This window comes from Saccopteryx bilineata, chromosome 10 (assembly GCF_036850765.1).
Source record: "Saccopteryx bilineata isolate mSacBil1 chromosome 10, mSacBil1_pri_phased_curated, whole genome shotgun sequence".
Taxonomy (NCBI): domain Eukaryota; kingdom Metazoa; phylum Chordata; class Mammalia; order Chiroptera; family Emballonuridae; genus Saccopteryx; species Saccopteryx bilineata.
In genome coordinates this window covers 37,131,118-37,156,375 of record NC_089499.1, presented here as the reverse complement: position 1 = coordinate 37,156,375, position 25,258 = coordinate 37,131,118, and the positions used below count along the sequence as shown (strand labels likewise).

At 53.6% G+C, this 25,258-nt stretch overlaps 1 protein-coding gene across 6 annotated transcripts in view; it reads right to left on the bottom strand.

The window, feature by feature from the left end:
* Positions 1–1,053: 1,053 nt before the first annotated feature.
* Positions 1,054–25,258, bottom strand: part of TMEM108 (transmembrane protein 108) — a 327,524-nt gene continuing 303,319 nt past the window's right edge. For 5 of the 6 annotated variants that reach the window (XM_066245515.1, XM_066245518.1, XM_066245516.1 and 2 more), the window contains 3 exons: positions 15,756–17,180; positions 8,080–8,234; positions 2,553–2,885 (listed from right to left, as the gene is read on the bottom strand). In XM_066245515.1, the coding sequence (XP_066101612.1) occupies positions 2,763–2,885; positions 8,080–8,234; positions 15,756–17,180 (1,703 nt within the window). In that variant the 3' untranslated portion in view covers positions 2,553–2,762. Of the gene's footprint in view, positions 2,378–2,552; positions 2,886–8,079; positions 8,235–15,755; positions 17,181–25,258 lie in introns of those variants that run through there. The other variant, XM_066245521.1, reaches the window with a different exon arrangement.

The following is a 25,258-nucleotide window of genomic DNA, read 5'->3' as shown; positions in this document are numbered from 1 at the left end:
CTTCTGACTCTCAATCCAGTGACTTATCTAGGACGCCCTCTGCCTCCCACCACTGGGAGCAGGGTATCTAACCATGGTCACACAGGTGTCTACCCTGGTCGCCTACTGGAGTATTCTCTGTGCTCTTCCTTGCTGATTAGGATACCACAAACTCTTTCCTTTTCTTCTACTTTGTCTTTTTTTGAGATGACATGGAAGGTACTTCATAAATATCAATGTTTGTCATATCAGTGGTTTTCAACTGCCAGTCTGCCGACTGGTGCCAGTCTATCAGAAATTTCATGCTGGTCTGTGAAAGGTAAACCACCCTGATGTTGTATGACGATTACAGAGTCTATAATCATTGGGTCCGTGGACTGGCGGTTGAAAACTACTGGGTTATATGATTAACAGATGAAGAAACCAACTTGATCAAGCGAGGCTAGTGGTGTCGCTTGTTTATTCGGACACGGTATTCGTGCGGTGAACACACCTCTGCGCACCCCGAGGACCCACGGTGCCCGTGAGACTGGGCTATAACAGCATCCTAAGATAGGTGGCGCTGGCTGGGTCCCAAGGGGCTGTGTTCTTGAGGATTTCAGGATGTATCGCTCAAGGCGAAAGGAAGGGTTCCAGCTACACTAAGTTGTTTGTAAAGGCTGCATAGGAACTACTGTCCTCTATAGCGTGGTAGCACTCCTGGCCAAGCAAACTTCAGACTTCTCTGACTCTAAGATATTTACAATGAAGCCCTGAGTCCTGGGGAGGGGCGGGTTGAGGAGGTGATGTACCTTAATAGACAACAGTGTCTCCAAAGACTTGAAGAGGGATGATTCTCTTTTGGAGAACTCACAGACCTGTTTTAAAGAATTTGTCTTAGCAAATAATACATTGCTAATCCTATTAGCTCAGCATTCTCATAAAACCCAACTGACGGTTAAAGTAGATTAAAAATACAGATGGATGTTAGGTGGCGTTGGTACTAACAAAAGACTTAAAAGTTATTTTAAAATGAAAAGAATACAAGATGTATTAGCAACTTAATCCTCTGGCTAATAAAATAAGTTTATTTATATATACATGGTAGCTGAATTTTGTTGATAAGGAAAAATAAGTCATACAACCTCATATTTATATATAACATATGTATCTTTGGTTACATATGTTATATATAATTTTTACTTTACAAACAGATTTTTCCTATATGTACACACACACAATGATATGTTAAATGCAATAGCCAACAGAAACATTACGGGAAGGATAAAATGTCAGCAGCACACTGGAAAATGACTCTCAGAGCAACATTTAACCTGCTTATTTGTGGGTTAAAAAGTCTTTAAAGAGAGACAACCACCAAACTCATGTTAAGTATGTTCGTACAACACTGAGAACACACATTTTTGAAGGCCATCTCTTTTTTTTTTTAAAGGAAAATGTAGGAAGAAAGAAAAGAGTCATGACAAAAAAGAACACAGCAACAACACAAACGTGAATCAACATTCAAGTTCAACTTCCGATCTGACTATAAGAACATCTATATTCAAAATATATACTATCAAACTATTTTTCTTTTAGAGAAAGGAAGTGTCGAAGCGGTCACCCTCGGTCGCAGCCACCACGTATTAGGGAACAAATGGAGAAGCAGCCGTCCCTGGGGGCCCCTCTCGAGTCTCTGATGGTCTGGTCCCCGTTAGCCGAGCTGGACGCAGCGTGGTGGAGGAGGCCACCGGCAGACAGACAGAACAGGGCAGGGAGGATGGAAGTGCGCTGGGTGGCCAGCCCGTCTGCAGACCCCCAAGCGGGTCAGCCACGCCCAGGAGGGATGTGATGATTCTTCTCCCAAGTGACCGCATTGGCAGTCTCGTTTTTGTAAGATCGCGGGACGACTGAGAAAGTGACAGCCCCACGCTTCAAGGCTCCTCACAGAAACATGTTCCTCAGGGGCACAGTCTGGCGGCCTCTAGAGCAAGGGAAGCTGGACCCCCATAATTGTGAGGTCCTTGAAGAAGGGCAGGCATTCTCAAGCTCGAGGTGCATCTGCATCGAAGCCCTCTCCAGAGAAAGGCACAGGTGCCGAACGCAGACGTGGGTGTCGCAGGGGCTGCAGGCGTGTGCTGGGAGGGGGGCCTTTCCCCACCAGGGAAGGGCAGTTCTGTGGCCAGCACAGCACCAGGCCCTGCTGTGTGATGTTAGGGGGACGTGGCCTTAGGATGCCTGGTGAGCGTCATGGTCTCCGGAGGGCTGCTGCTCCTGCGTGTCCGCTCAGATGGAATTACATTCGACAGTCAGTGGTGCCGGGGTGAGGCCCCAGGGCAGTCCTCCGCCGGGGTGACGACATGTCCCCTTTCCTGCTTCAGTATGCCAACCTGCGTCCTCTTCCCCAGGGTGGCCCTCACTGGTGCGCACAGGAGGGGGGCAGGGGTCACATGGAATCAAGAGGAACCTGAGCTTTAGGCATCACTCAAGGGACATGCACGTGACATCCCCTCCCCGCCTAGGGCTGCTGCGACCCCCACGTGTCAAGGCCAGTTACTCAGAGAAGCAATCAACGCAACGGCTTTGCTTAGAAATACCTTTATTTTATAAAGCCACAGATTGTTCTGTAATTTTTTTTCTTTTAAACCACACTTATAAAAAAGATGTTGACAATTCTTAGGGGGGGGAAGCTGAAAATGTTTCTCATTAAGTCAGGGTTACACAAAGATTATACTTATAATATATATTTGTATATTTATAATTTAGAGACAAAAGGTAGGGAATGCAAAGCGAGATGGCTGCAGTTAGATGTCTGATACCTGATCGTCTCCCACAAACAGTGTTTCTTGGCAGAAGGGGTTGACAAGGACCATCCCGGTGTCTCTGTAATCGCCGTTGGCCGGGGAGCGGGGCTCTGACAGCTGGTCCTGGGGAGAAAGAGGGAAGAGGTGTTGTGAGCTGCGGGGTGGGGGCATGAGGGGGCCATTCTGAAAGAAATGGATCACTGGGACAATTAATTACATGGGGGATTGACTGCTTGGTAAACACTTTTCATCCTTTCCACCGCTACTGCTGAGGTACAGAGACCTCTCTTTTAGAGTTTTGTACCAGCTTCAAAAAAAGATTTCCTGCTTCCTGAATCATCCCCACATCAGGTTTCCAGAGATGGGGTTGCTTTCCTTGTCAAACTTGAGAGGGCTCATGCTCGACACACACGCCACAGAGCTCACTGCCTTAACAGGCAAACTGTGGTCCACTTGGGCCCCAGACTCTTCTTCCTGAATTTCTCACAGACCTCTAGGAAACCTGCTGCTTCACTTCGACATACCCTACACTTGCCCATCTCTTTCCTTTCCTGCCGCCCATGTATTAGAGCCTCCAACCGCTAATTTTTCCTCTCCTGAATCCTCCAAGAGCAAGCCTCAAAGAATCTTTGCCCCATTTGTCATAGCACTAGATGTGCGGAGCTGAACGGATCTGAATCAGTGTCTGTATAACTGGTGGTAAGTGAAAAACTCAGTCTGTCTGCACAGCTCCAGGAGTGGAAAAGCCTGGGTAGGTATCCAGTGCTCAGGCCACCTAACGGCTGTGGCCTCGACTACCAAGCACTGCAAGCACTGCGAGTACTGAGGGAGCCCGACACGGCTGTTCTCAGACTCAGGCCAGGTATTGACTTGGGGTGGGGGGAAGGCATAGCTTGTTCCAGTTCTAAACAACTGAGGTCTCAGCACCTGCAGATTTTAGGGCAAAGGCTCAGCCACCAGCCTAGCTATGACTGGCGTAAGATGGACTGGCTTAGACGTCTTCTCTTGAAGAAGCCGCAATGATTTCTCTGAATGTTATTTTTAAAATAAAACATAATTTTTGAGCAGAGATGCTTTGTGAAGAAGAGGTAAAGGAAGAAAAAGGCCATTTGTTGATAACATGTCTTCTCAGAAGACAAGAATTTCCTGCAATGTTTGGACTTAGCTGAGTGCCCATCCGAGGGGCGGGCACGGGGCTGGCCCTCGAAGTAAGGGGAGCAGGGTGGCTGTCAGAACTCCTTCCCCACTGGGCTTTCGGGATGAGCTGTGGAGAGCACTTCGGGGGCTGGGAGCTTGCTTGTTGCTTCACAGTTCTCACAAAACCATTACCCAGGGGAAACGACATGCAGACTTCACTGAGTAAAAAAGAGAACGTTATTTACGGAACTAAGATAAGAAAGAAGAAACAAGACCCCAGCTCACGCCAGCTGGGGCAGTCTCTCTGCCAGAGCCCCTGTCCCTGTCCCGCAGTATCTGGCCCTTTCTAGGCTCATAGCACTGTCCTTTGGCTTTGGTTTTCACTGATCAATTCTGTAAAGAATGTGAGAAGTTTCGAGTTCAGGGGTTTGCAGACCACACTCCAGCGGGTCCAGCCCTCTGCCTAGTCACCCAAGTTTACTCAGGTACACTTTGCTGTGCAGAATGTGCTCTGCCCACACAAAAGGTCCATGCCTCCACAGAGCCTGTCTCTCTGCCCTTCAGGTAAAAGTTTTTATTGGGCACCCACTGTGTTGGGCTTTGGGCTGCGTGATGGGTAAGGCATGAACAAAACCTGGGGTTCATTCCTGGGACAAACGTCTCCCAGTACCTAGCATGTGCTGGGCACTGTTCTAGGTGCCGGAGGTAGAGCAGCAAGAACACACCCAGCTCGGCCCTCAGGCAGCGTATATTCCGGCCGGAGAGGCGGGCAGCGCCCCAGGCAACCCCGAGAGAAGGCTGCAACGGCAGGCAGGCGGGAGAAGGGGAGTGAAGCAGGAGCGGGAACAGAGAACCACGGCTGCAGAGGACAGTCAGGGGAGGCCTCCCTGAGGAGGCGGCATTGGAACAGAGACCTGGAGGGAGTGAGGGCGGGGGGCGGCCAGGAGCAGAGCTTTCCAGACAGGCTCGTGTTGGAGAAGAGCAGAAGGCTGGTGTGGTATTCGGTCAGTGGGAAGTCTGGTAGAGGGACTCAAGGTGGGCAGAGGCCAGCCCGTGAAGGGCCAGGTAGGAGGAATCTGCATTTTGTTCCAAGTGTGAAGAGGAGGCACTTGAGGGTTGGGAGTCATGCTGACATGAGGTCCTGCCTTGAAAAGATCCTGGGGCTACTGTGTGGAAGACAGGCTGCAGGAGGCCAGGCGGTGGTGGGACCCTATTCTCAGAAGCAGCTGCAGAAATCGGTGATTTGAAGGCTGATGGAAGCCTGGATGAGGGCAGGTGCGAGAAGTGTCCTTGTCGGGAGAACCAATGGGATGTGCTGGCACCCTGGGTGTGAGGCGGGCGAGAGGGACAGGCGACCGTAGTGCCATCTGCATAACGAGGAATACCAGGGGAGCTTGCAGCTGTGTGGGGGAGTCAAGAGTTCAGTCGTGGGCGTGTTGACTCTGAGATGCCCATCAGACATGCCTGCAGTAGCTGGCTACGTGAGTCTGGAGTTCAGGGGGGTGCCAGGGCCAGAGAAAAAACGGCAGCCCCAGGGCAGAGAGGGTGTTTAAAGTCATGAAGTGGCCTGACTTGTGGTGGCGCAGGGATAAAGCATTGAGCTGGAATGCTGAGGTCGCCGATTTGAAACCCTGGGCTTGTTGCCCTGTCAAAGCACATATGGGAGTTGATGCTTCCTGCTCCTCCCCCTTCTCTCCTTCTCTAGTCTCTCTAAAATAATAGTCTTACAACATTAAAAAAAAAAAAAAAGCCTGACCAGGCGGTGGTGCAGTGGATAGAGTGTAAGACTGGGATGCAGAGGATCCAGGTTTGAAACCCAAGGTCGCCAGCTTGAGCGCAGACTCATCCAGCTTGAGCGTGGGGTCACTGGTTTGAGTGTGGGATCATAGACATGACCCCATAGTCGCTGGCTTGAGCCCTAAGGTCACTGGCTTGAGCAAGGGGTCACTCACTCTGCTGTAGCCCCTGGTCAATGCACATATGAGAAAACAATAAGTGAACAACTAAGATATTGCAATGAAGAATTGATGCTTCTCATCTCTCTCCCTTCCTGTCTATCTGTCCCTCTCCCTGTCCCTCTGTCTCTATCACAAAAAAAAAGAAAGAAAAGAGAAAAAGAAAAAAAAGGTTATGGAATGAAGCAGAAGAGAAGCAGTGGGAGGAGAGAGGAGGTTGGGAAAGGGGAGGGTGACGGAGAGCGGGAGGGAGCAGCCAGGAGGTAGCGGAGAACCAGGGCAGGACGGGGCCCACAGGCCAGCACAGAAATGTCCTGAAGAGGAAGTGGTTGTGCTGATGCTGCTGGTAGCTCAACTGAGAGGAGCGCTTGGGATCGACCCCTGGGGTCCGCAACGGGGTCCACCAGTTATTCTAGTGTGTGTGCAGGGGGAGATATTAATCTAACATCAGACCAACAGCTACAGAATCACAGCTCTGGTAAATGCCACGATGGGAGAGCATAAGCAGCCACGCCCGGCCTGGCAAACCAGGGAGCCTCCTGAGGAGAGGGTCAGCCTGGGCCCGAAGGATGGGCAGGAGACAAGTGAAGGCAGTGCTGGGAGGGACAGAAGGCTCTCCAGGAGAGGGAACAGCTCACGCACAGCCCTGGGGGGCGCTCACTCGGTGCTGTCAGGGATGAGAGGTCCAGTGTGTCTCAGCACACGGAAGGGAGGGGCAGGACACGAGGCCGGAAAGCTGGGCTGGGGCCGGGCCCACCTTGCAGCCCTGCAAACACCTGACCTTACCGAGGGTTCTGAGCATGGGCTTAACGTGAGCACTCTGCGGTTCCTAAGCTCACTCCCACTGGCGTGGGAACAGATCTGCAGGGGGAAGGAGTGCACCCTCAGAAGCGCCTCTCAGCGTCTGCCATCTCTCTCTCTCCTGGGCCGTCTCAATCGCACCCAGTCAATCTACTTGTTTCCACTTGTCTTTCTGCCTGCCCATCCATCCACCCATCCACCCACCCACCCATCCACCCACCCACCCACCCATCCATCCACCCACCCATCCACCCACCCATCCATCCACCCACCCATCCATCCATCCACCCACCCACCCACCCACCCACCCACCCACCCACCCACCCACCCACTCACCCACCCACTCACCCACCCACCCATCCACCCACCCATCCATCCATCCATCCATCCATCCATCCACCCATCCATCCACCCACCCACTCATCCACCCACCCATCCATCCACCCACCCATCCATCCACCCACCCACCCATCCATCCACCCACCCACCCACTCACCCATCCACCCATCCATCCACCCATCCATCCACCCATCCATCCATCCATCCATCCACCCACCCACCCACCCATCCACCCATCCATCCAACACCCTTCCTTCCTACCCTTCCTATCCATCCACTGATCATGAATAGAGTGCCATCACCAGGCCATCAGCACAATCATCCCCAAACTAGGTCACACTAAGCTCATAACTTTCAGTGACCCTCTGCTGCCCATGACTAAAGTCCATGCACGCCCACTTGAGGCCATGCCTCAGCCTCCTCCCATGCCTGCTGTGGCCCGGCCTGTCTCCCTTCCCTGTGTGGGTGGGAAAAGCACAGACTGAGGTCAGAGATCTGGGTTCAAAGCCCACCTCTCTCGGCGGACAGCTGGGTGTCCTGGGCAAACACCTCCTTCAGCCACACCCAACATGCGCCTCCCCTTACTCAGGCTGCACCCTTTGCTGGGGTACTGGATGGAGCCCATTGACCCTTCCTGGCCCTGCCCCTGTGAAGCCCTTCCCCTGGGTTTCCGCAGCACTTCCCTAGTTTGTTTGGTTTCTGAATGATTATTGGGGTTCAAAGCTCAACCACATCTTGGAATCTGGGTTCCCTGAGAGCAAGCTCTCATCTTCAGAGTCCCCAGAGAGTGCCTGTCACAAAACGGGTCCTCAGTGAATATCTGTTGACTTAATCCTAGAAACCCAAGAACAGCGATTCCAGGTGCAAAAAGCACCTGCAGATTCTCACTCACACGAGCTGCTGACCAGCGGGGCTGGGCAGGGCCCGCGACCTTCTGGGCGCTACTGCTGGTCCGCGGACCGCGCTTCGGGAAGCAAGGCACCCAGAAACGAGCAAGTGCTCCACAGCTCTCTCTCGGAGCTGTGGTTTCCCCAGCGGTGGGGCCAGCACTTCCAGGGGGCAGCCCTTGCTTTGGGGCTCATTACCTCGGAGGTTTCAAGGGACTGGATCTCCCTGGGTAACTCCACGGCGTGCTTGTTGAAGTAGTCCATGGTGATGGCGTTGTTCCAGTAGCTCAGGTTGTTCTCCGGGTTGGCCGTCTTCTTCTTCCTCCTCAGGCAGCACACCGTCAGCAAGACAGCTACAGAGAGTCCCAGTTAGAGGGGCGGGGAGGCGACAAGCACGGAGCCAGCGTTGCCCAGGGACAGATGCCAGTCTCCGGGAGCGGCTGTCATGGTCATACATTCAGCCACTTAACCCCATTCACTAGTTCGCTCGTTGGTTCATTCAACAAACCAACTTACATAGGCTAAGAAAATACTTACATAGGCTGAGTGCCTTGTGCCAGGTGTGGAGTGAAAGAAAAAAAAAGAGACAAGGGTGCCCTGGTTTCATAAGCTTCCCTTCTAGTGTGTGTATCAAGGGGTGCAGGGGGGGGGAGTCAGACTATATATGTATAATAAACACAATGAATAAATAAGGTAAATTCAGATAGTGATAACTATTCAGAGAAAATAAAACAGGGTGAAGTGAGTGAGACAATGGAGGCGAGTTGGAGGAGGGAGTGCTTTAGAATTGTCACAAAGGCTTTCCTGAAGAGGTAACCTTTGAGCTAAGAAGAGAATGGGGCAGGAGCTAGCCATGTGCTGACTGGGGCCAATGTGTTCCAGGGAGAGAAAACAGCATGTGCAAAGGGCCTGAGGTGGGCACAGCTTGATGTGTATGAGGAAAGAGTGGCAGGGTGGGGTGGAGGAGTGAGGCTGGAGCAGTGTTGTGAGGCTGTGTCCACAAGGCCTGGGGCAGGGGGCTTGGATATAATCTGCTTTCTGTGGATCCTGCAGCACCACTCTTTGAGGGTGCTCCAAGGAAAGGCCCTGCTCATTTGGCGGAAGGAGAGCTCAGCTGCGCAGTGGCACGTGTGCTCTGAGCAGTTCTGCTGGACAGATGAGCGGGAGGTGGCAGAAAGTGGGTCCGGGCCAAACGAGCCCCGATCCTCACAGACAGTCTCGACAGCAGAGCTCTTGGACTGGATTAAACTGCAACTCTACCATCATCATCAACATCAGCATCATAAAAAAAAGCCACGAACAGTTATATAGTGTTGATGTGCAGGCAGGGTTCCAAGTACTTTATAAATATTAATTCATTTAATCCTTGACTTAACTCCATGAGGTCAATGCTATTGGGGCCCTCATGTTAAAACAGGAAAACTGAGACTCAGAAAGGTGAAGTGACTTGCTCCAGAGCAAACCCTGACATCTAGACTCCAAAGTCTGTGCTCTGCCTCACAGAGACGCGCCGAAGACTGAGGCTGCCGCTCGCACTGCACAGACGGCCCGGCCAGGGCTCTGCACAGCTCGACATATGACTGACTGTTCCATCTCTGAGACTCGTGGATCCCAGGGAGGAAGAAATACTTTGGATGTTGCTGATGAACCAGGTGTGAACAGAGGTTGTTGGGCCAACAGGGATGACTTATGTGGTCAGAGAGCTGGGGTGGCCCACCCGGGCTCACACAATGGAACAGGTTATACAATGACAAGAGTTACAGGATCCATCTTGGGGAGAAACCAGTAAATGAAGACTGGGTATCTCCTGTCCGGTTTTGCTATCACCAGAGCCTGTAAGGTGGCTAAACTCCAGACCAGGGTTGGTCAGGGCTATACTCAACATCTGGAGTTGCCAACCACCTGTGCTGAGGGGGTCCCAAGCTGAGCTGTTCACAGAGGCTAGCGCTGTGATGGCAATGACCACCAGGGGGCAGCAGAGGGCTACCTCTGTCCAGCACAGCCTAGGTGTTCTGCCAGCCCCAGGTGTGCATGCCAGGGTGTGGGGTACTGCAAAAGTTGGCACCAACACAGGATGAGACCTCAGGGCCCAAAGCCCAGACCTCTGTGGGAGGAATTCTCCCTGATGGAGGAATTCTGCAGCTCTCTTCCCAGCTGGCATCTCAACCTGAGAAGACCTCCAGACAAGGTCAAGAGATCTGGCGAGTTTCTTTTGTCCACTCTGTTTTGACCAAAGAGACTACTAATTTGCTCACCATTCTTCTGGGTCGTCTTAAAAAGTTTTAAAAATATAATGAATTTTCTAAATATTTGAGCTATATGGGTTTAGATGGGCTGGTAAAGACTTTTTCAAATTTTGTGGGTCTCACCTTCCTTCCCTCCCTCCCTCCCTTCCTGAGTCCTGTCTTCAACTGTCTAGAGGAGAAATGGGGGCGGGGGGGGGGACACTGCAAAGATCCGCCTGAAAATCTAATTTAGGGCACCTCCTTACTCCACACATGAGAAGACCGCGGTCCGAGGCACCGAGCTGGCTTGCCACAGGTCACAGGGCTGGGGCAAGTCCTGAGTCCCACCTCCCTGTTTCTGGAGTCTTTATTTCTCACTGTCACTACCTCTCTGCCCTGCTGCTGGAGCTGGGATGGTGGAATCGCCTGGGGGAGCCCATGCCTGAGAAACCGTAGCCATAAAGAGGGGCGCAGGCCACAGGGAAACCGCGCCGCGAGCCTGGGCTGGCACAAGGTGCAGAGTCCAGGTCCCCGGGCCCCCTCCCCCCAGCCCTGGGCCCCTCCAAGTGCACTCTGCCCTGGCTCCGGATGCTGGCTCTGTTCAGGACACAGGACCAGGGTTCTGTGGGAAGGGCCGGCACTGTGGCTGGAATGGGGAGCTCTACTAGCTCTTTCTCTTTCATATGCTGTTAGTGCTCCTGTCCTGATCACGTTTCTCTCAGAAGGCCCAATGCCTCTCAAGTGCGATTTCAATGACATGCTAGAAGCTGCAGAGAAAGAGCATGGGCTTGGAGTCCAGAGACTTGGGTTCAAGCCCGGCTCTGCCACGTGTCATACTAGGTAAGTCACTCCACTAAGCTGATTACTATGGACTCCATGGGTTTGTAAGAAAAGGCAGAGACCATGAAAGCAAAATGCCTTACACACTGCCTGACACACAGTAGGTGCTTAACTAATGACTCTTCTTGTTCTCCCAGTATCCTCCACAAGAGATCTAGAAAGACAAACTGGGCCGCATGACAGCTGGGTGGTGCAAGGCCACGGCTCCACCTCTGGTTTAGAACTTCCATTATTTCAGGGAGCTGACCTTTCATCCAAGGAAGGAAGGGACAATTCAGACTTACGGAGCCTCTGATATATTCACAGCGCTGATTCAGATGCTTGACAGTCTAATTTAACCCACAGAGTGACTGGGGAAGGTACCATTCTTCTTCTCATTTCCAGAAGCTCATGGATGTTAACAAAATTGATCCTGCTCACCCAGCCATTTATTGGAACTAGAACCCAAGGTCTCTGTGACCCTCAGATTGATTCTTGCTGTCTCATGCTGTCCTGAACACCGGAGGCAATGTACCTTAGGCATGTGAGGTGCTTTGTAAACACGGCTGCTGTGTGCAAACACAAGGTGCTCGCCACCTCCTTTCCGATTCAGTTAAAAGCTTCAACTGCTTTGTTTCTCCAAAGTCAACAGCCGTCAAGACCCTAGAGGAGGTCAGGGAGATCTCTATTTCGTCAGGTTTTAAACCTGGAGTATGCCTGAAGAAGCCCAAGGAGGTCCCCGCCAGGGGCAAGGGTGCTGGCTGGGAAGAACAAGAGCTGTGAGAGCCTGGGAGGGACACTGGTCCCGCTGAGGCGACACACCCTGGACAACCCTGCCTTGCCCCGAGGCAGGCCTCTCCCTCTCCTACACCCCATTCATAAGCCCCAGGGAGACAAACCCCCTCCTCACACTTCCTTCTCTTCCCAATCTCGTCTGTTCTTTTCACTGGGAAGAGTAATTCTGACCGGCTATTTTATAGAACTACAGTCATTTTTGGCCTGTGAGTAAGAGGTACATCTATACAGTTGGGTTTGACTATCAATCACAGAACAACTAATGCAGGTAAGAGCCGTGCGGGGCACATGGACAGGGTATCTCTCTGAACACTGCACTGATGCTCCGATGACATTCACTGTGTGTATGGAAGGAAGCCACACTGCAGGGGACACGGTGCAGGGGGCCCCTCACACGTCCGGGGTCAGCGGGAGGTGCCCTGCTTCTCGGCCAGGCTCCTCGGATTGCAGCTGCCGGTTTCATCCACCCCTTCTATAAAGCCCCGTGTCTTCCTGGGGAGGCTGGTGGAGACATTCCCGAGACTGGCTGTGGCGTGTGCAGGACAGGCTGGGGAACCTGGGAGAGCCCGAGACCGAGCTGGTGAGAGCCAGGGCACAGTGGCGCGGAGGGTCGGCGCAGCGCCGGGCCCAGAGGCTTCCAGCAGGAGGTGGCGGCTGTGTGTCCTGAGGGTGGCAGCAGAGACCGGCTTGGGAGCCACACGGCTCCCCCTGCCCCAGCCAAACGTGGCCCGGAGCCAATCAATTTTGCTTCTCAGCCATCTGAAACCCTGCACGGAGCCTCCGGCGTGGTCAGGAGACAAAGTGTCCTTAGCCCTGGCACATATGGCCTTCAGCCGTTAAATGGGGCCCACAATCTGGAGGGGCTGGTGCGCCTGACGACAGCCCTGTTTGGGGAGGCCTGAGATTTGCTCTGACTGCTCCTTGCTTCTGGCAGAACAGGGGAATCAGCCCCCTGCCCATCAGCAGCCTGGCTGCTAGTGGAAGGAGAGCCAGCCCGGGCCCGTCTGGAAAACCAGGTGTGAGAACCTGCGCCTGTACTTGGCTGCTGCCCGGGCTGCCGAGCTCTCTGGCAGAACAGCACAGGAGGCGCCCTGCCTAGAAGGCTGCAGAGTGAGCTGCAGGATAAATGTCGCCGCTGGGAAGGTCTGAGACTGGGGGACCTTAGACCTGGAAGAGGTCTGCTCACCTGATGACTAGAGTGGAGCAAAGCGGTGAAAACAGGCTGGATACGCCCCCCTCTGTGCTTTGGAAGAACACGGCGGTCGGAAGCCGGACAAGTATTCTATCTTAACGTTCCCTCGCCTGGGCCCTCACAGGGTTGACGATCCTACAGAGGTCGGGGGTGTGACTGAGGACAGGGAGCTGTGTGTGCAGGCAGCCAGGGCTGAGGCGGGAGCTGGTGAGCGAGGGCTGAGTGGACCGGAAATGCAGGACAGATTAAGTGGGGCCCGAGGTCCCCAGGGGCTCCACGAGTCCGCTCTGAACCAAGGTTCTAGAGTCCTTCCTGAGGTGGACGTCCTGTCCCCAGCACCTGAAGGCCGTCAGCTAGGAGCACCGAGGCCCAGTTCCAGGCTGTGTCCTTGCTTCTGTCCTGGACATTATTACGCACGGCTTAGGCAGCTCACGGGTTTTCTGGCTTTGCAGTAAGATCTGATCTGATCTCAAACTCATACAGAGCAAAAGGGCTGGAGAAGTGTTTTCGGAGTTGGAAAAGCCAGGTGTGGCCTGTAGGAACAAAGGCTAGACCTACTCTGCGCTGTCCGCCCGGGCAAAGAGGAAAGCAGGGGGGAGCGGGAGAGCCACACGACACCCCTGATTCCCTAGGGCCTGGCACATGACGGGCACCCGGGAAACACTGTGGTCACTCAGATTCCACCACCAGATCTGGGCTGACTGGTGTGACTGCGCCCCGGGCAAGTCACTGCACCAGGTGACTTACTCCCTGCTGGCAAGGAGTGTTCCTCGCACAGTGTGTTTTTTACTTGTTTCTGTCTTTATTTATTCCTCCGGCTGGTCTGTTTTAAGGATGGAATGATTAAAAATAGTGGGAACTCTCTTTGTAAACCAGAGCCACTAGACACAGATAAAGCATGGAAAGTGAGAAAGCTGTCTCGAATGTGGTTACTTCTCTAATGAGACCTTTATTAATTATTTATTGGCTAATAGTGTAATATTTTCTCATTGTCATTCTTCTGTTTTAGAAGTGGGCAGTCACAGGTTTAAAAATATATGTGCGCTTCCATGAGAGACAATAAAGCTGCCTAATCAAACAATAAAATAGGCTATCTGCAAACATTTTCACTTTTCTTGCACCGGGTCCCCGGGCTGCCTACCCCTGACTCGGAAAGCGTGCTTATCAGCTAGAGGAGACAGCGAACTGGGAGAGGCGGCTCCGGGAAAGAATCCAGAATCTAGACTAAAAAGACCTTGTTGGAGTACAATGCCGAGCGGAAGCCGTGCCCATGTTAAAGGCACACACCTCCTGCCCTGATGTTCAAGCAACCTGGTTCAACAGCGCCCTCTGTGCAGCGTCTAGGGCTTCGTTCCTCTGGAGACCTGGGAAGGCCCTGGTGGGACGTGACAGCCGGTACAAGCAACAGGGCTGATGCCATGTGTGCTGCCGGACAGAGGACCCCCACCCGCTCCTCCTTGCGTGGCCATGCCCGCAGAATGCTGGCCGCTCCCCTCTGGGGGCGCGGGGATCAAGTGGAGGCCACAGTGGGGCAGGTGGCGGGGCTGGACCAGGGCAGGGCAGCCCCATGGAGAGGGCAGGTGGCAGGGCCGGACCAGGGCAGGGCAGCCCCATGGAGAGGCTGGAAGGAACAGGCACGGGCAGCTGGGACGCAGAGAGGACTGGCCCGGCCCGGGGGAGCCTTTCCCAGAATCAGGGTCACAGACAGCTGTTGTTGCATGGCTTGGGACCACAGAGAGGAAGTTACAAGGAGGCAGATGTCAGGCCCTGGAGAGCGGGGGAACAACCTGAGGAGGATGAGCTGCTAAATGAGTGAGGAGCACGGGTGTCTCGGACCTGGACAGGTCCCGAGGGACGCGGAGGACAGCTGCAGGGTGTGGTGGGGCTGGGACCAGTGAGCATTCCTGTGAGGGGAGCAGAGAAACCCTAAGGTCCTGAGTGAGGACATCAAGTTCTTCAAGGAGACGCCAGAGAGAGAGCCTCCCGACTCCCCATTAAAGGAGTGACAGGCAGCGGCAAGGAGGTGCTGGTCTCCCGGGAGAGCCCGTCCCTGCCGGTACCAGACGCGGAGGGCCGTGCTGCACACAGCTCACAGTGCCCGTGGCCAGATCAAATGGGAGGAGGGAGGGAACAGCTAAAACACAGGTAACTAACTCTGAAGCCTCACTTTAGCTACCAGAACTGTTTTCCCCAAGGCTAAGAGAACTGCTTGCAAGGTCAAAGCCTTATCTCCTCTTCTTCCTCGGGGGAGAGAGAGAAGGAGAGAGGAATGACAGGAAGGAAGGTGGAGGTGAGGCTGGAGGAAGGTGAAGCTCTGCTGGAATACTAAGGGCCCACGTAGCCAGGGGTCTTGCGGACATGTCACTGTGGGCATCAGCGGCTCCCCTCGAGGGCAGGGTGGTGCTACGAGAGCACCGCCCGGGGGGACAGGCACCCTGGGCTCTCATCCCACCCTGCCTCTCACTAACTCTGGGGTCTTGAGTGAGCCATGCTGCCTCTCTGGCTTGGTCTTTCTTTCTGCAAAATGCAGGGTTAAATGGGACTATCTACACGGTCCTCCCAGCTCCTGGGAGCTGTGCCTTTATGACCAGTGGGCACTTGAGCTGTGGCCTGGCAGAGCAGAGGACCAGGACAGGGATGACCCATGATTCTTGTCCTGCCACCTGGTTTCCTGGGATTCTGAAAAGTTGAAGCCCACTGGGCGGGGGGTAAGTCCAACTCTGGGACAAAGGGATTCTGGGGATGGGCAAGTTGATGGGGTGGAGGACAGGAGGGGAGAAGAGGGGAGGGGAGGGGAGGGGAGGGGAAGGCAGAGTGGAGTAGGGAGAGGGTGAGGCACTTACAGCAGGAGGAGATGGGCACGCTGATGGCCAGGACCACCCAGGCAATGTCCATCTTGCTCAGGCAGATGGTGGCTCTGTGCTGGGGTTTGTCCCCTTCGGCCACATGGGAGATGTTCCCTGCTGTCCCAGGCTTCCAGGTGTCTGCGGGGACCAGGCGGTTGAGGAAGTTTCCTGTGGCTGTGGACACCACTGTGGAGAGAGGACTGGGCACCCTGCCGGTCACGCTGGGGGTGGCCACAGCCTCCTCCTCGGCTGGGGAGACAGTCCTTTCCGAGCGCCCGGGGGGGCGGGCGGGGGCCTGTGGGGTCGAGGACGCTGTTGAGGCTGTTCCCTGAGGAAGCCCCTCGGAAGGGGCTGAGACACTGGCATCAAAGGCAGCCTGGGTGGGCCCCGTGGCGGCCGTGACGACCCCAGAGCTGGTGGACAGAGGTCTGATGATTCCAGGGGTGACAGTAAGCCAGAAGTCACTGTGGCTGGGGCTGTCCTGTGGGTCACCGTGGGGGCGCTGAGAAGGCACTGGGGCAGGCTGTGGCCTGGCAGGGGCACCTGAGGCTGTGGTGGCATCTGGCTCCCCTCCGGGGCCGGTAAAGGTAGGACCACCCCCCTGGTCTGCTCTGCTGAGTCCTGGCTTGCCTTCTGTGTGCACTGAGGGGGCGGAGCTCGGTGCCCACGAGGTCCTGCTGGGCGCTGTGGTAGTGGCCACTGTCTGGGTCGGCACCGAGGAGGAATAACCCCAGGGCGGGTTCCTGGGACCGAGGGTGGCAGGCTCAGGCTCCACAGACCCTGTGAGGTTGTCTTTGTAGAGCTGGAGGATTTTTGCCAGGGGCTGCTTCTGCCCCAGGTGTGTGGAGCTCTGACTTCTTCCCCGCTGACCTTCCTTTCTTCCAGAGTGGCCACCGGGCGCAGGCGGGATGGGGCGTGACGCACCTCCAGCCCCTTTGCGGGAAAAGCCTGGAGGTCTGGCGGTCCTGCGTGTGGTCGCCCGGGTGGGTGCTGTGGTGGGCCGGCTGGTGGCTTCAGTGGGCTTTGTCCGCAGGATGGTGGGCCCAGCCTCCCCCAGGGGGCGGCCCTCTGAGTGGGAGGTTGTGGTTGCCATGGCAGCAGGAAGGGTCCCTGTGGTCAGGGGGCCTTCAGCATGGTGGGTGGTTGCTGTCGCCATAATAGGGGAGACAGAGTTTGTAGGAGGGTGCCCATCTGGATGGGGTGCTGTTGTTGCCATCGGGGCTTCAGCCTGTGAGAAGGAACCATCAGGACGGGGGCTCAGTGTCACCACAGAGGTGGGGGCGGCCGCCATAGATGAGTGTCTGGTAGAGCTGAACGGTGCTGTCACCATGGTGCCTGAAGGTAGGACCGGAAGAGATTCCCTGGCTGGCTCCTGGGCAGCAAACACCAGTGCTTCGGTCAGTGTCAAGGTCAGGAGGAAGCCTTGGGAGGGAGACAGAGAGGACAGGTGAGACACCGGGAGCAGCCGTGACCCTGCAAGTGCTGAGCCCCAGGGAAACCGCAGGAGCATGCCCGGGGCCGCCCTGCCCCTCATCAGACACAGTCAGGTGGAGTTCAGCGGGTCCCTTAGGTAGGGGCCACGCAGCACTGCTGGGAAGAGCCCTGGCCCCAGGGAACCGGAGCCAGCTGAACTTGCCATGCTCATCCTTTCCCACACGCCTCTCACATGCCACCAGCCCTCTACGCGAGTCAGCTTCCAGGGGTGACAGCTGTAGCTCTGAGTGCCTGCTGGCCCTGGGGCCTGGGAGTGGACAGGCCAGCTTGACCACAGGGCAGCCGGCAGCTGTGTGAATTGCCCTGAGTCGAATGAGGGAGGCTGAGGTGGGCACAGCTGACCAGCTCCTGTGTCTTTTCTCAATCTTCCATTCATGAACCAGACAAAGGTGCAAGCGGACAGACCTCTGGTTGTTCAGCCACTCAACAAACAGTTATGGAGGTTCTGCCCTCTCCTGGACCCTGGAGGACACAGAAACAAGCAGGGCCGTCTCTGTCCCTGGGTGAGCTCACACAAACCCACAGACAATCTACAGCGAGGCAGAGCTGTCTCAGGGCCGCCGGAGAATGACAGGCAGAAGGGGGGAGGGGCCCAGAGGAGGGCGGCCAGATCAGGTGCCTGCAAAGCCCTCGCACAGAGCCTGGACGAGGCGGTCATTAGTGTGAACTGCTGTCCCGCGGCGCTCACGTGGCTGAACCCTGTGTGGGAACCCTTGGCGATGCCCAGACTTTCTGACTAAACGGAGCCCTTTGGAGCATTTCAAGAAAGTTATGGACTTTGCCCGATATTCAGCGCGTATGCTTTTAGTTCACTGAGAAAATGCACAAAGGGAAAACATAAATTTACAAACAATCTCAGTACATGTGGATTTTATTAATCACACAGCATGTGCCTCAATGTGAGACACAGGATCTACTTCGATTGCAGACTGGAGGACGGGTCGCGCCTGACAACACGTGGCCTGGGAAGGGCTGCTCTTCGCTCCCAGGAGAGGCCTCCAAGCCTGATGCTGACTGTGACCTCCCGCCTGTCCACACGAGCCCCTCTTGGTCACCCTCATGCCCGTCCTTCAGCCCTGCTGGCCGCCCAGACAGTGGTCAATGGTAGAGCAGAGGTTGGTCTCCATCTGGTCCCTCTCTCCTAGCCTCCCTCCCCCACCACATTCCCACAGGACTGACAGCCAAAGTTGGGGTCCCGGTGGTGATTCCTGGGAATTTGGGACAGTCAGCAAAGCTGCTGCCAGGGGAAGGCGAGGGCCCTGGTGGGCTTCTAGGAAGCAAAGAGGGGAGATCATGCCTTTAAATAAGGCCCACTGGGGCCACCTCCCATCTCAGTGTGGGGTGGAGTCTTAGAGTAGGCCAGGGTGCCCTTAACTCTGCACTTCTAAATTAGGGGGTGGGGGGAGGCTGAGGGACTCTAGAGCCAACTAGGGGGTGGAGGGAGGCTGAGGGACTCTAGAGCCAACAGATGGTGGCAGTCAGGATCTCTAGGAGCAACAATTTGCCTTAAACAACCTATTTTTCCTAAACTTTTATTTGTGATCTAGCCCACACATCAACAGCGTGCTCTGCATATTCAAGTCCATCCTGAAAACTCTTTACTGAGCACCTGTCCAGCCTGCCCAGTCTTTCACACTTGATTTAATCCTTACAGCCCCTTGCTGGGGTAGAAAACTGAGGCTCCGGGAGATTAAGTAACATGTTCTAAGTCCCGCAGTATTAGAAGTATATGAAACCAGGGCTGCATTCAAAACGCATGCTTTTCTGGGTTAAACAGCGCCCATGATATGGAAGGAGGAAGAGGGACGGGGGTTTCATCCTCAGAGGAAACAGTGCAGCGCTAGGCTTCGATGTCAAGGCTATTCAGCCTCTCTCTGACAGCCTAAACCTCAGGAGCAATCGAGAGCTGGCACTGAGACCTATGATGCCCTTGTAAGCCTCTTCTTGGCTCCCAAGTGCCCTGGTTCAATACAAGTGTTGTTATAAACGGAATTGTGCACCCCCACATTCATATGTTACAGTCTTAACCACTGGTATCTCAGAGGTGACTAGGATAAAATGAAGCCATCACGGTGGGCCCTACCCCAATCTGGCTGGTGTCCCTATGAGAAGAGGAGATGAGGACACAGAGACATCAGGGACACTCCAATACGAGTGCAGAGGAAAAGGTCATGAGAGGACATGGTGAGAGGGCAGCCTCTGCAAGTCAAGGAGAGAGGTCTTATTAGAAACCAATCCTGTCAGCATCTTTTGTGTGTGTATGTGCGTGTGTGTGTGTGAGAGAGAGACAGAGAGAGACAGAGAGACAGGGAGAGGGACGATAGGAAAAGAGAGACAGGAAGGAAGAGAGAGAAGCATCAATTCTTCGTTGAGGCTCCTTAGTCTCCTTAGTTGTTCATTGATTGCTTTCTCACATGTGCCTTGACTGGGGGCTGCAGCAGAGTGAGTGACCCCTTGCTCAAGCCAGTGACCTCGGGCTTCGAACCTGGGTCCTCTGTGTCCCAGTCCAATGCTCTATCAACTTCGCCACCACCTGCTCAAGGAATACTGTCAGCATCTTGACCTTGGACTTTTAACCTCCAGAACTGTGAAAAGTCAAATTTCTGTTAAGCTCCCAGTCTGTGGTACTTTATTACAGCAGCCTGAGTAAATGCCTTATATTAGAGACCCCTCCCCCCAAAAATGGGAGGGGAGACGGGGGCTTGCGTGCAGGTAGTTTCTTCTGGGAAATGATCTGAGGGGACAGCCATGGGGGTCTGGTCTGAGTAAAACAGAAAACCTGAGGGCAAGTCATGACCTGATTAGAGGAGGCAATTCAGAATTCGCTAGGCATCTCAAGTTGTCCACGTAAGAAGGGCATGCAGCCTGCAGCTCCTGTCGCCACGGGCCCACGCTGCCCATGGGCGTTCATGCCACGGCACTTCCTCACTCTGCACGACCCAGGAGGCTGAGTCAGGGAGGGCTGTCTGGGTACACCTGCCCCCAGCTGGTGGCTGCCAAAAAGGCTGGTGTTAAGATGAAGGGCCCGGAGAATTCTTGGGGTGGAGCACTAGACGTGCCGGACACCACAGAGGCTGAGACCAAGAACACAGTGGCCTTCTGGCAGCAGAAAGGACAGTGCAAAGGTCTGAGAGCCCCCTACTGACTCCAGTGACAGGTCTGGGTGGGACTGGAGCCCACCAGAACTGTGGCAGCACTCCAGAGGCAGAGAGGTTAATACATCCTGGTCTCTCTAACACTCAGGGAAAGAAACTCCCAGGACTGTCCCACCAGGAGCATTCCAGGGCTAAAGTTCCAGCGAGGAAGTATATGATAAGAACCCATCTTGCTGTAAGACTTACAGAGTAAATAAATGTTTGCCTCTGCATACCATGGAGTTATTTTTCTGCCTAGGAGGACTGTTAATTGACCTCTGAGCCATTTCTTCTTTAGACCTTAGAACAAACCTTTGGTACAATGAACGGATTCTGCCATCCCCGCTGCGAAGGGTTTTGCCCTGGAGGAAGACATTTAGCTGTCCCAGTGCAAGGGGCCCAAGAGGTAATGTAATGTAATCCTGTCACTGCACAGCGGGGACAAAGGAAGGAGTGAAGTGACTTGTCCGAGAACACTCAGCTGGTTGGGGACACAGAATGGATCACAGCTATTATTTCAAAGCAACTTTTCATTTGTATCATAAAAACTGCTGCAGTGCTTTGCACTGCCTAAACACCTTCACCCTCTACTGTCACCTTCAGGATGGAAACTGGACAAGAGTTTACCTCTCCTCCCAAAGGTTAAGAACTGAATACAAAGGGCAACATACTGTCACAATAGCTGTGCAAGGCCTTCAACCCCTCAACAGATGCAAATTCTCATCCAAGGCCCTTTGGGCTGGCCTGCTCACTCTGTTTCCCACAATCTGGGGCTACAGGCCTCTTTGCATGTCATTTGCATCGATTTGCATAATGGCCTCTGGAGGTTCTAATTCCAAATATATAAGAGAGACTAAAACTAAAATCTAGCTTGACACGCTTTAAATGTGGAACTGATTTTTAAAGCATGTCGGAATAAGGACAAGTGTGTGTGGGGTGGAGACCCACAGACTGATGGGAGCCCAGATGTCCGCGAGGGCTCCCTCCTACCTAGAATTCCAATGCATGCATGATTCCAGGACCCAGGGGAGGAAACGGCCCTCCTCCTTCTGTTGACTTGGTTGGCTGCCCACAGTCCATATTGGGCGTGATATTGCATCTGGCAAAGGCAAGGAGGGAACTGGTGAAGAGAGAAATGTCTAATATGTACTGAGTGCTTCCTACCCATCTTTGATGCTTGTAGGGCTAAGCCTGTCCTGACACAATCCTCAGAACAACCCGAGGAGGCAGGTACCACTACTAGCTCCCTACAGCAAGTGAGGGAAAGCACAGAGAGGTAAAGGAACCTGCCTCCTCTCACACAGCTGGGCAATGGGAGCTGTGATTGATACCTGGCGGCTTGGCTCCAGCGTCGGCCCATACTCTCCACCCCGTTCTCTCAGTGCCCACCCCACGGCTGCCCTGCACAATCAGATGCAGTGACCCGCACTCTTCTGGGAACTCATTTTCTATTACTGGTCTTCGACTCCTCTTCCCTCTTACCGGTTTTCTCCTATCTCCATTTCAGGGCTCTATATGACACATTTGATGTTCTTCTAACAATCCAGTCAACTAACGTTATTTTGCAAGTACCTGGGAGAACTTGTAGTAGTACAACATAGGGCTGGAAATCCTGCTTCAATTCTCTCCTCTGCCTCCATGCTGGTATCTCCTGCACACCAACGCTTACGTATCTAAATTAATGGTTTATCTTTCTCTTAAAGTTGCTTACATTGGCTCAGTGGTAGAGCGTCAGCCTGGCATATAGAAGTCCCAGGTTCAATTCCCGGCCAGGGCACACAGGAGAAGCGCCCATCTGCTTCTCCACCCCTCCCCCTCTCCTTCCTCTCTGTCTCTCTCTTCCCCTCCCGCAGCCGAGGCTCCATTGGAGCAAAGATGGCCCAGGCGCTGGGGATGGCTCCTTGGCCTCTGCCCCAGGCGCTAGAGTGGCTTTGGTCGCAACAGAGCGACGCCCCAGATGGGCAGAGCATCGCCCCCTGGTGGGCAGAGCGTGGCCCCTGGTGGGCGTGCCGGGTGGATCCCGGTCGGGCGCATGCGGGAGTCTGTCTGACTGTCTCTCCCCATTTCCAGCTTCAGAAAAATACAAAAAAAAAAAAAGTTGCTTACAGACACATACAAGATATCTGTTATATGGATACATTTCCCTCATATAAACCAAGTTCTAGCTCCCTTTCCTTGTAATTTAAAATATGTTCTTCTAACTAGAGCATCCTTCCCTATTAAAGTAGGTTTCTCCTGCCGGTTATACGGTATTCTCTATTATCTCTAAACTTTATGACATAACCGAAGGCATCTGAGATGTCTTCTAAGCCATCCCCTCATCATTAAGCAAGATGGCAGCTTGGCCATCTCGGATGCATGGTGTTTGCAAGTTCTCTGACATTCTGCTCACCAAAAGGTGGAGTCTGCCTCCCCTCCAGTTGAGCCTTGAGGACATGTCACTATGGGCATCCCCCGATGAACAAAATGAGGCAGAAGTGACACCGCATGACTTCTGAGGCCAGAGTGAAACAGGTCATACAGCTTCTGCAGGTCTTTCTTGGGGGCCTTCAGCCCTGTGTAGAAGTCCAGCTCCCTCGAGGCCACCCCGTGGAGAGAGTGTGGAGAGACCACGTGGAGTGAGAGGAAGGCCGAGGGGCCCCAGCCGTTCCAGCCCCAGCCAGGCGTCATATACCAGGGTGAAGAGGCCTAGCGATGACCCCGGGCCTGCCACCACTTGGCTGCAACCACGCAAGAGACCCCAAGTGAGAGCTGCCTCGCTGAGCCCAGGCAATCCTACATTTGTGAACAAAACAACTGTTACTTCTTTAAGCCACTGTTTTGGGGCGGTTTGTTTGGCTGCAATAGATAACCAGAACACTTGGAAAGTCAGCCTGTGCATCTGGTGTTTCAACCACAACAGGAAAAGGTACCCATGGCACACCCAGTCTGACCCTCAGGGGGTCTGTTTCCTACATGGGCAACAATGAGCAGTCTTGACAGGAAATGGGCTTTTCTAATTTCAAGATTATTGCCTCTTAATTGGAAGGGACTTTTAATTAAGACTCTCTTGTATCTAAGCCTTTCACTTCATGGATGAGAAGGCTGGAGCCCCACAAAGAGAAATGATTTACTCTGGGGCCATGCCAGCTACACAGGGTGAAGGCTGGGAGGGACCCAGGCCAACTCACTGCCCCTCCAATCCCACTACTGCCCCAAGCTTACAGTGCTCTCCTTACATCATTGCAAGTATTCTGTTGTGTTCCACCCCCTGAACTTCACTGTCCCCTTGCATTTCAAAGATCAAACATAAATTTATTCCTTGGAGCACGGTTTCTCTTACCCAGAAATAAATATACCTCGTTGACTTCGGAGTGAGTTGGGTGACTGCTCTTAAGAGGTACTCATGCCTGTGACCTTGGCTTCTTTTATGGAAACCAAGAGGTTTTGGGTGCAAATCATTGCTGCTGCCCTCTCTCCAGGAGCCACATTCCACACGCTCCCCCACAGCAAGTCCTGCCGGGGACCTGGCTCTGATCACGGGGCTAAAGGACAGATTCCGCTTGGTCCTTAGAGCTACCTGAGCCCATCACTGGGTGGGTTCCAGATATGTCTGGGGATTACCGATTCAACATTTTAACTGATAAGGTCTAGGACTGTATTTCCCAGAGCACAGTCTCTAAAGCTCGGCAAGCAAGAGACCCAAGTGAGACGGGCCCGTGGGCCCCAGGTACGCCCCTGGCCTCTGGCCAGCATGAACTTGCCTTGTGCTGCAGCTTTGGGGCTTCCTAACAAAAACACATGCATGCACATGTGAACACGCATACAAACACACACAAAGCACAGGTTCTCTCCTGGGAACAGGAAACAGGCAAAAATAACAAATTTGCAGCCCAAGACCTCCCATCATATCCACGTTAATATATGGTTAAACCATTTGTCTCAGGTCAAAACAGCCATCATGTAGCAGCACTAGGATTTAAAACCTGGTTTCTCTGACTGTGGCTTCTTGAGACACTAGGGGCTGAAAGGTTTGATTCAAAGGAATGTCCTACATAAACAGAGAAATGCTTTACAAAGACATAATAGTAACAGCTGTGATGATCACAATCAAAAAACAAAATTCTCAAAGAGAGATGGGGTCTATGTTCCCTCCTCTTGCATCTGGGTAGGTTTGTAACAATGACTGAAGAGATGCTACTATGTCTGACTTGAGGCCAGTCATAAAAGTGATACAGCATCTTACCAGTTCTTATTCTTGGGTGCCTGCTCTCAGAAGCCAGCGCCAGGTTGTGAGGAAGCCTGAGTAACCCATGAAGGGGCCCATGTGGAAACGAACTGAGGCCCCTGGTCTTCAGTCCCACCTGAACTTTCAGATGACAACCAGCACCAACTTGCTAGCCACGGGATTGAGCCATCTTGAAAGTGGATCTTCCTGCCCCAGGCAAGCTACCCTAGCTGAGTCTCGGTGGAGCAGACAGGTGACCCCTGCTCAGACTACAGGTATGTGAGCAAGATGAATGATTATTATTGTTTTAGGCCACTAGGTTTCGGGGTAGTTTGTTAGGCAGCGACAGTAACTGGCATACATCTGCGTAGAAGTGAAATTAAAGCCTTTCCGGCAACCACTGTGGATTTCAACACCCGAGGTTTTCAGTGCTGGAGTTCCCCAGGCTGATTTGGATTTGGATTCCCTTACTGTCCTCTCTTCCTGCCCAGACTCAGGGAACAGGAACATCTCAATTTTGGGCTCTTTCTATAGCATCATGAATTCTCTGGTCTACAGCTATGAGTTCCCCCAAAGGAAGAAAGGAACAAACGTGCACTAGGAGAGCCAGGAAGCTTCCTGGCACATGCGCACCCGTGGGCTGGAGGAGGCTGGAGGCTAGTGTG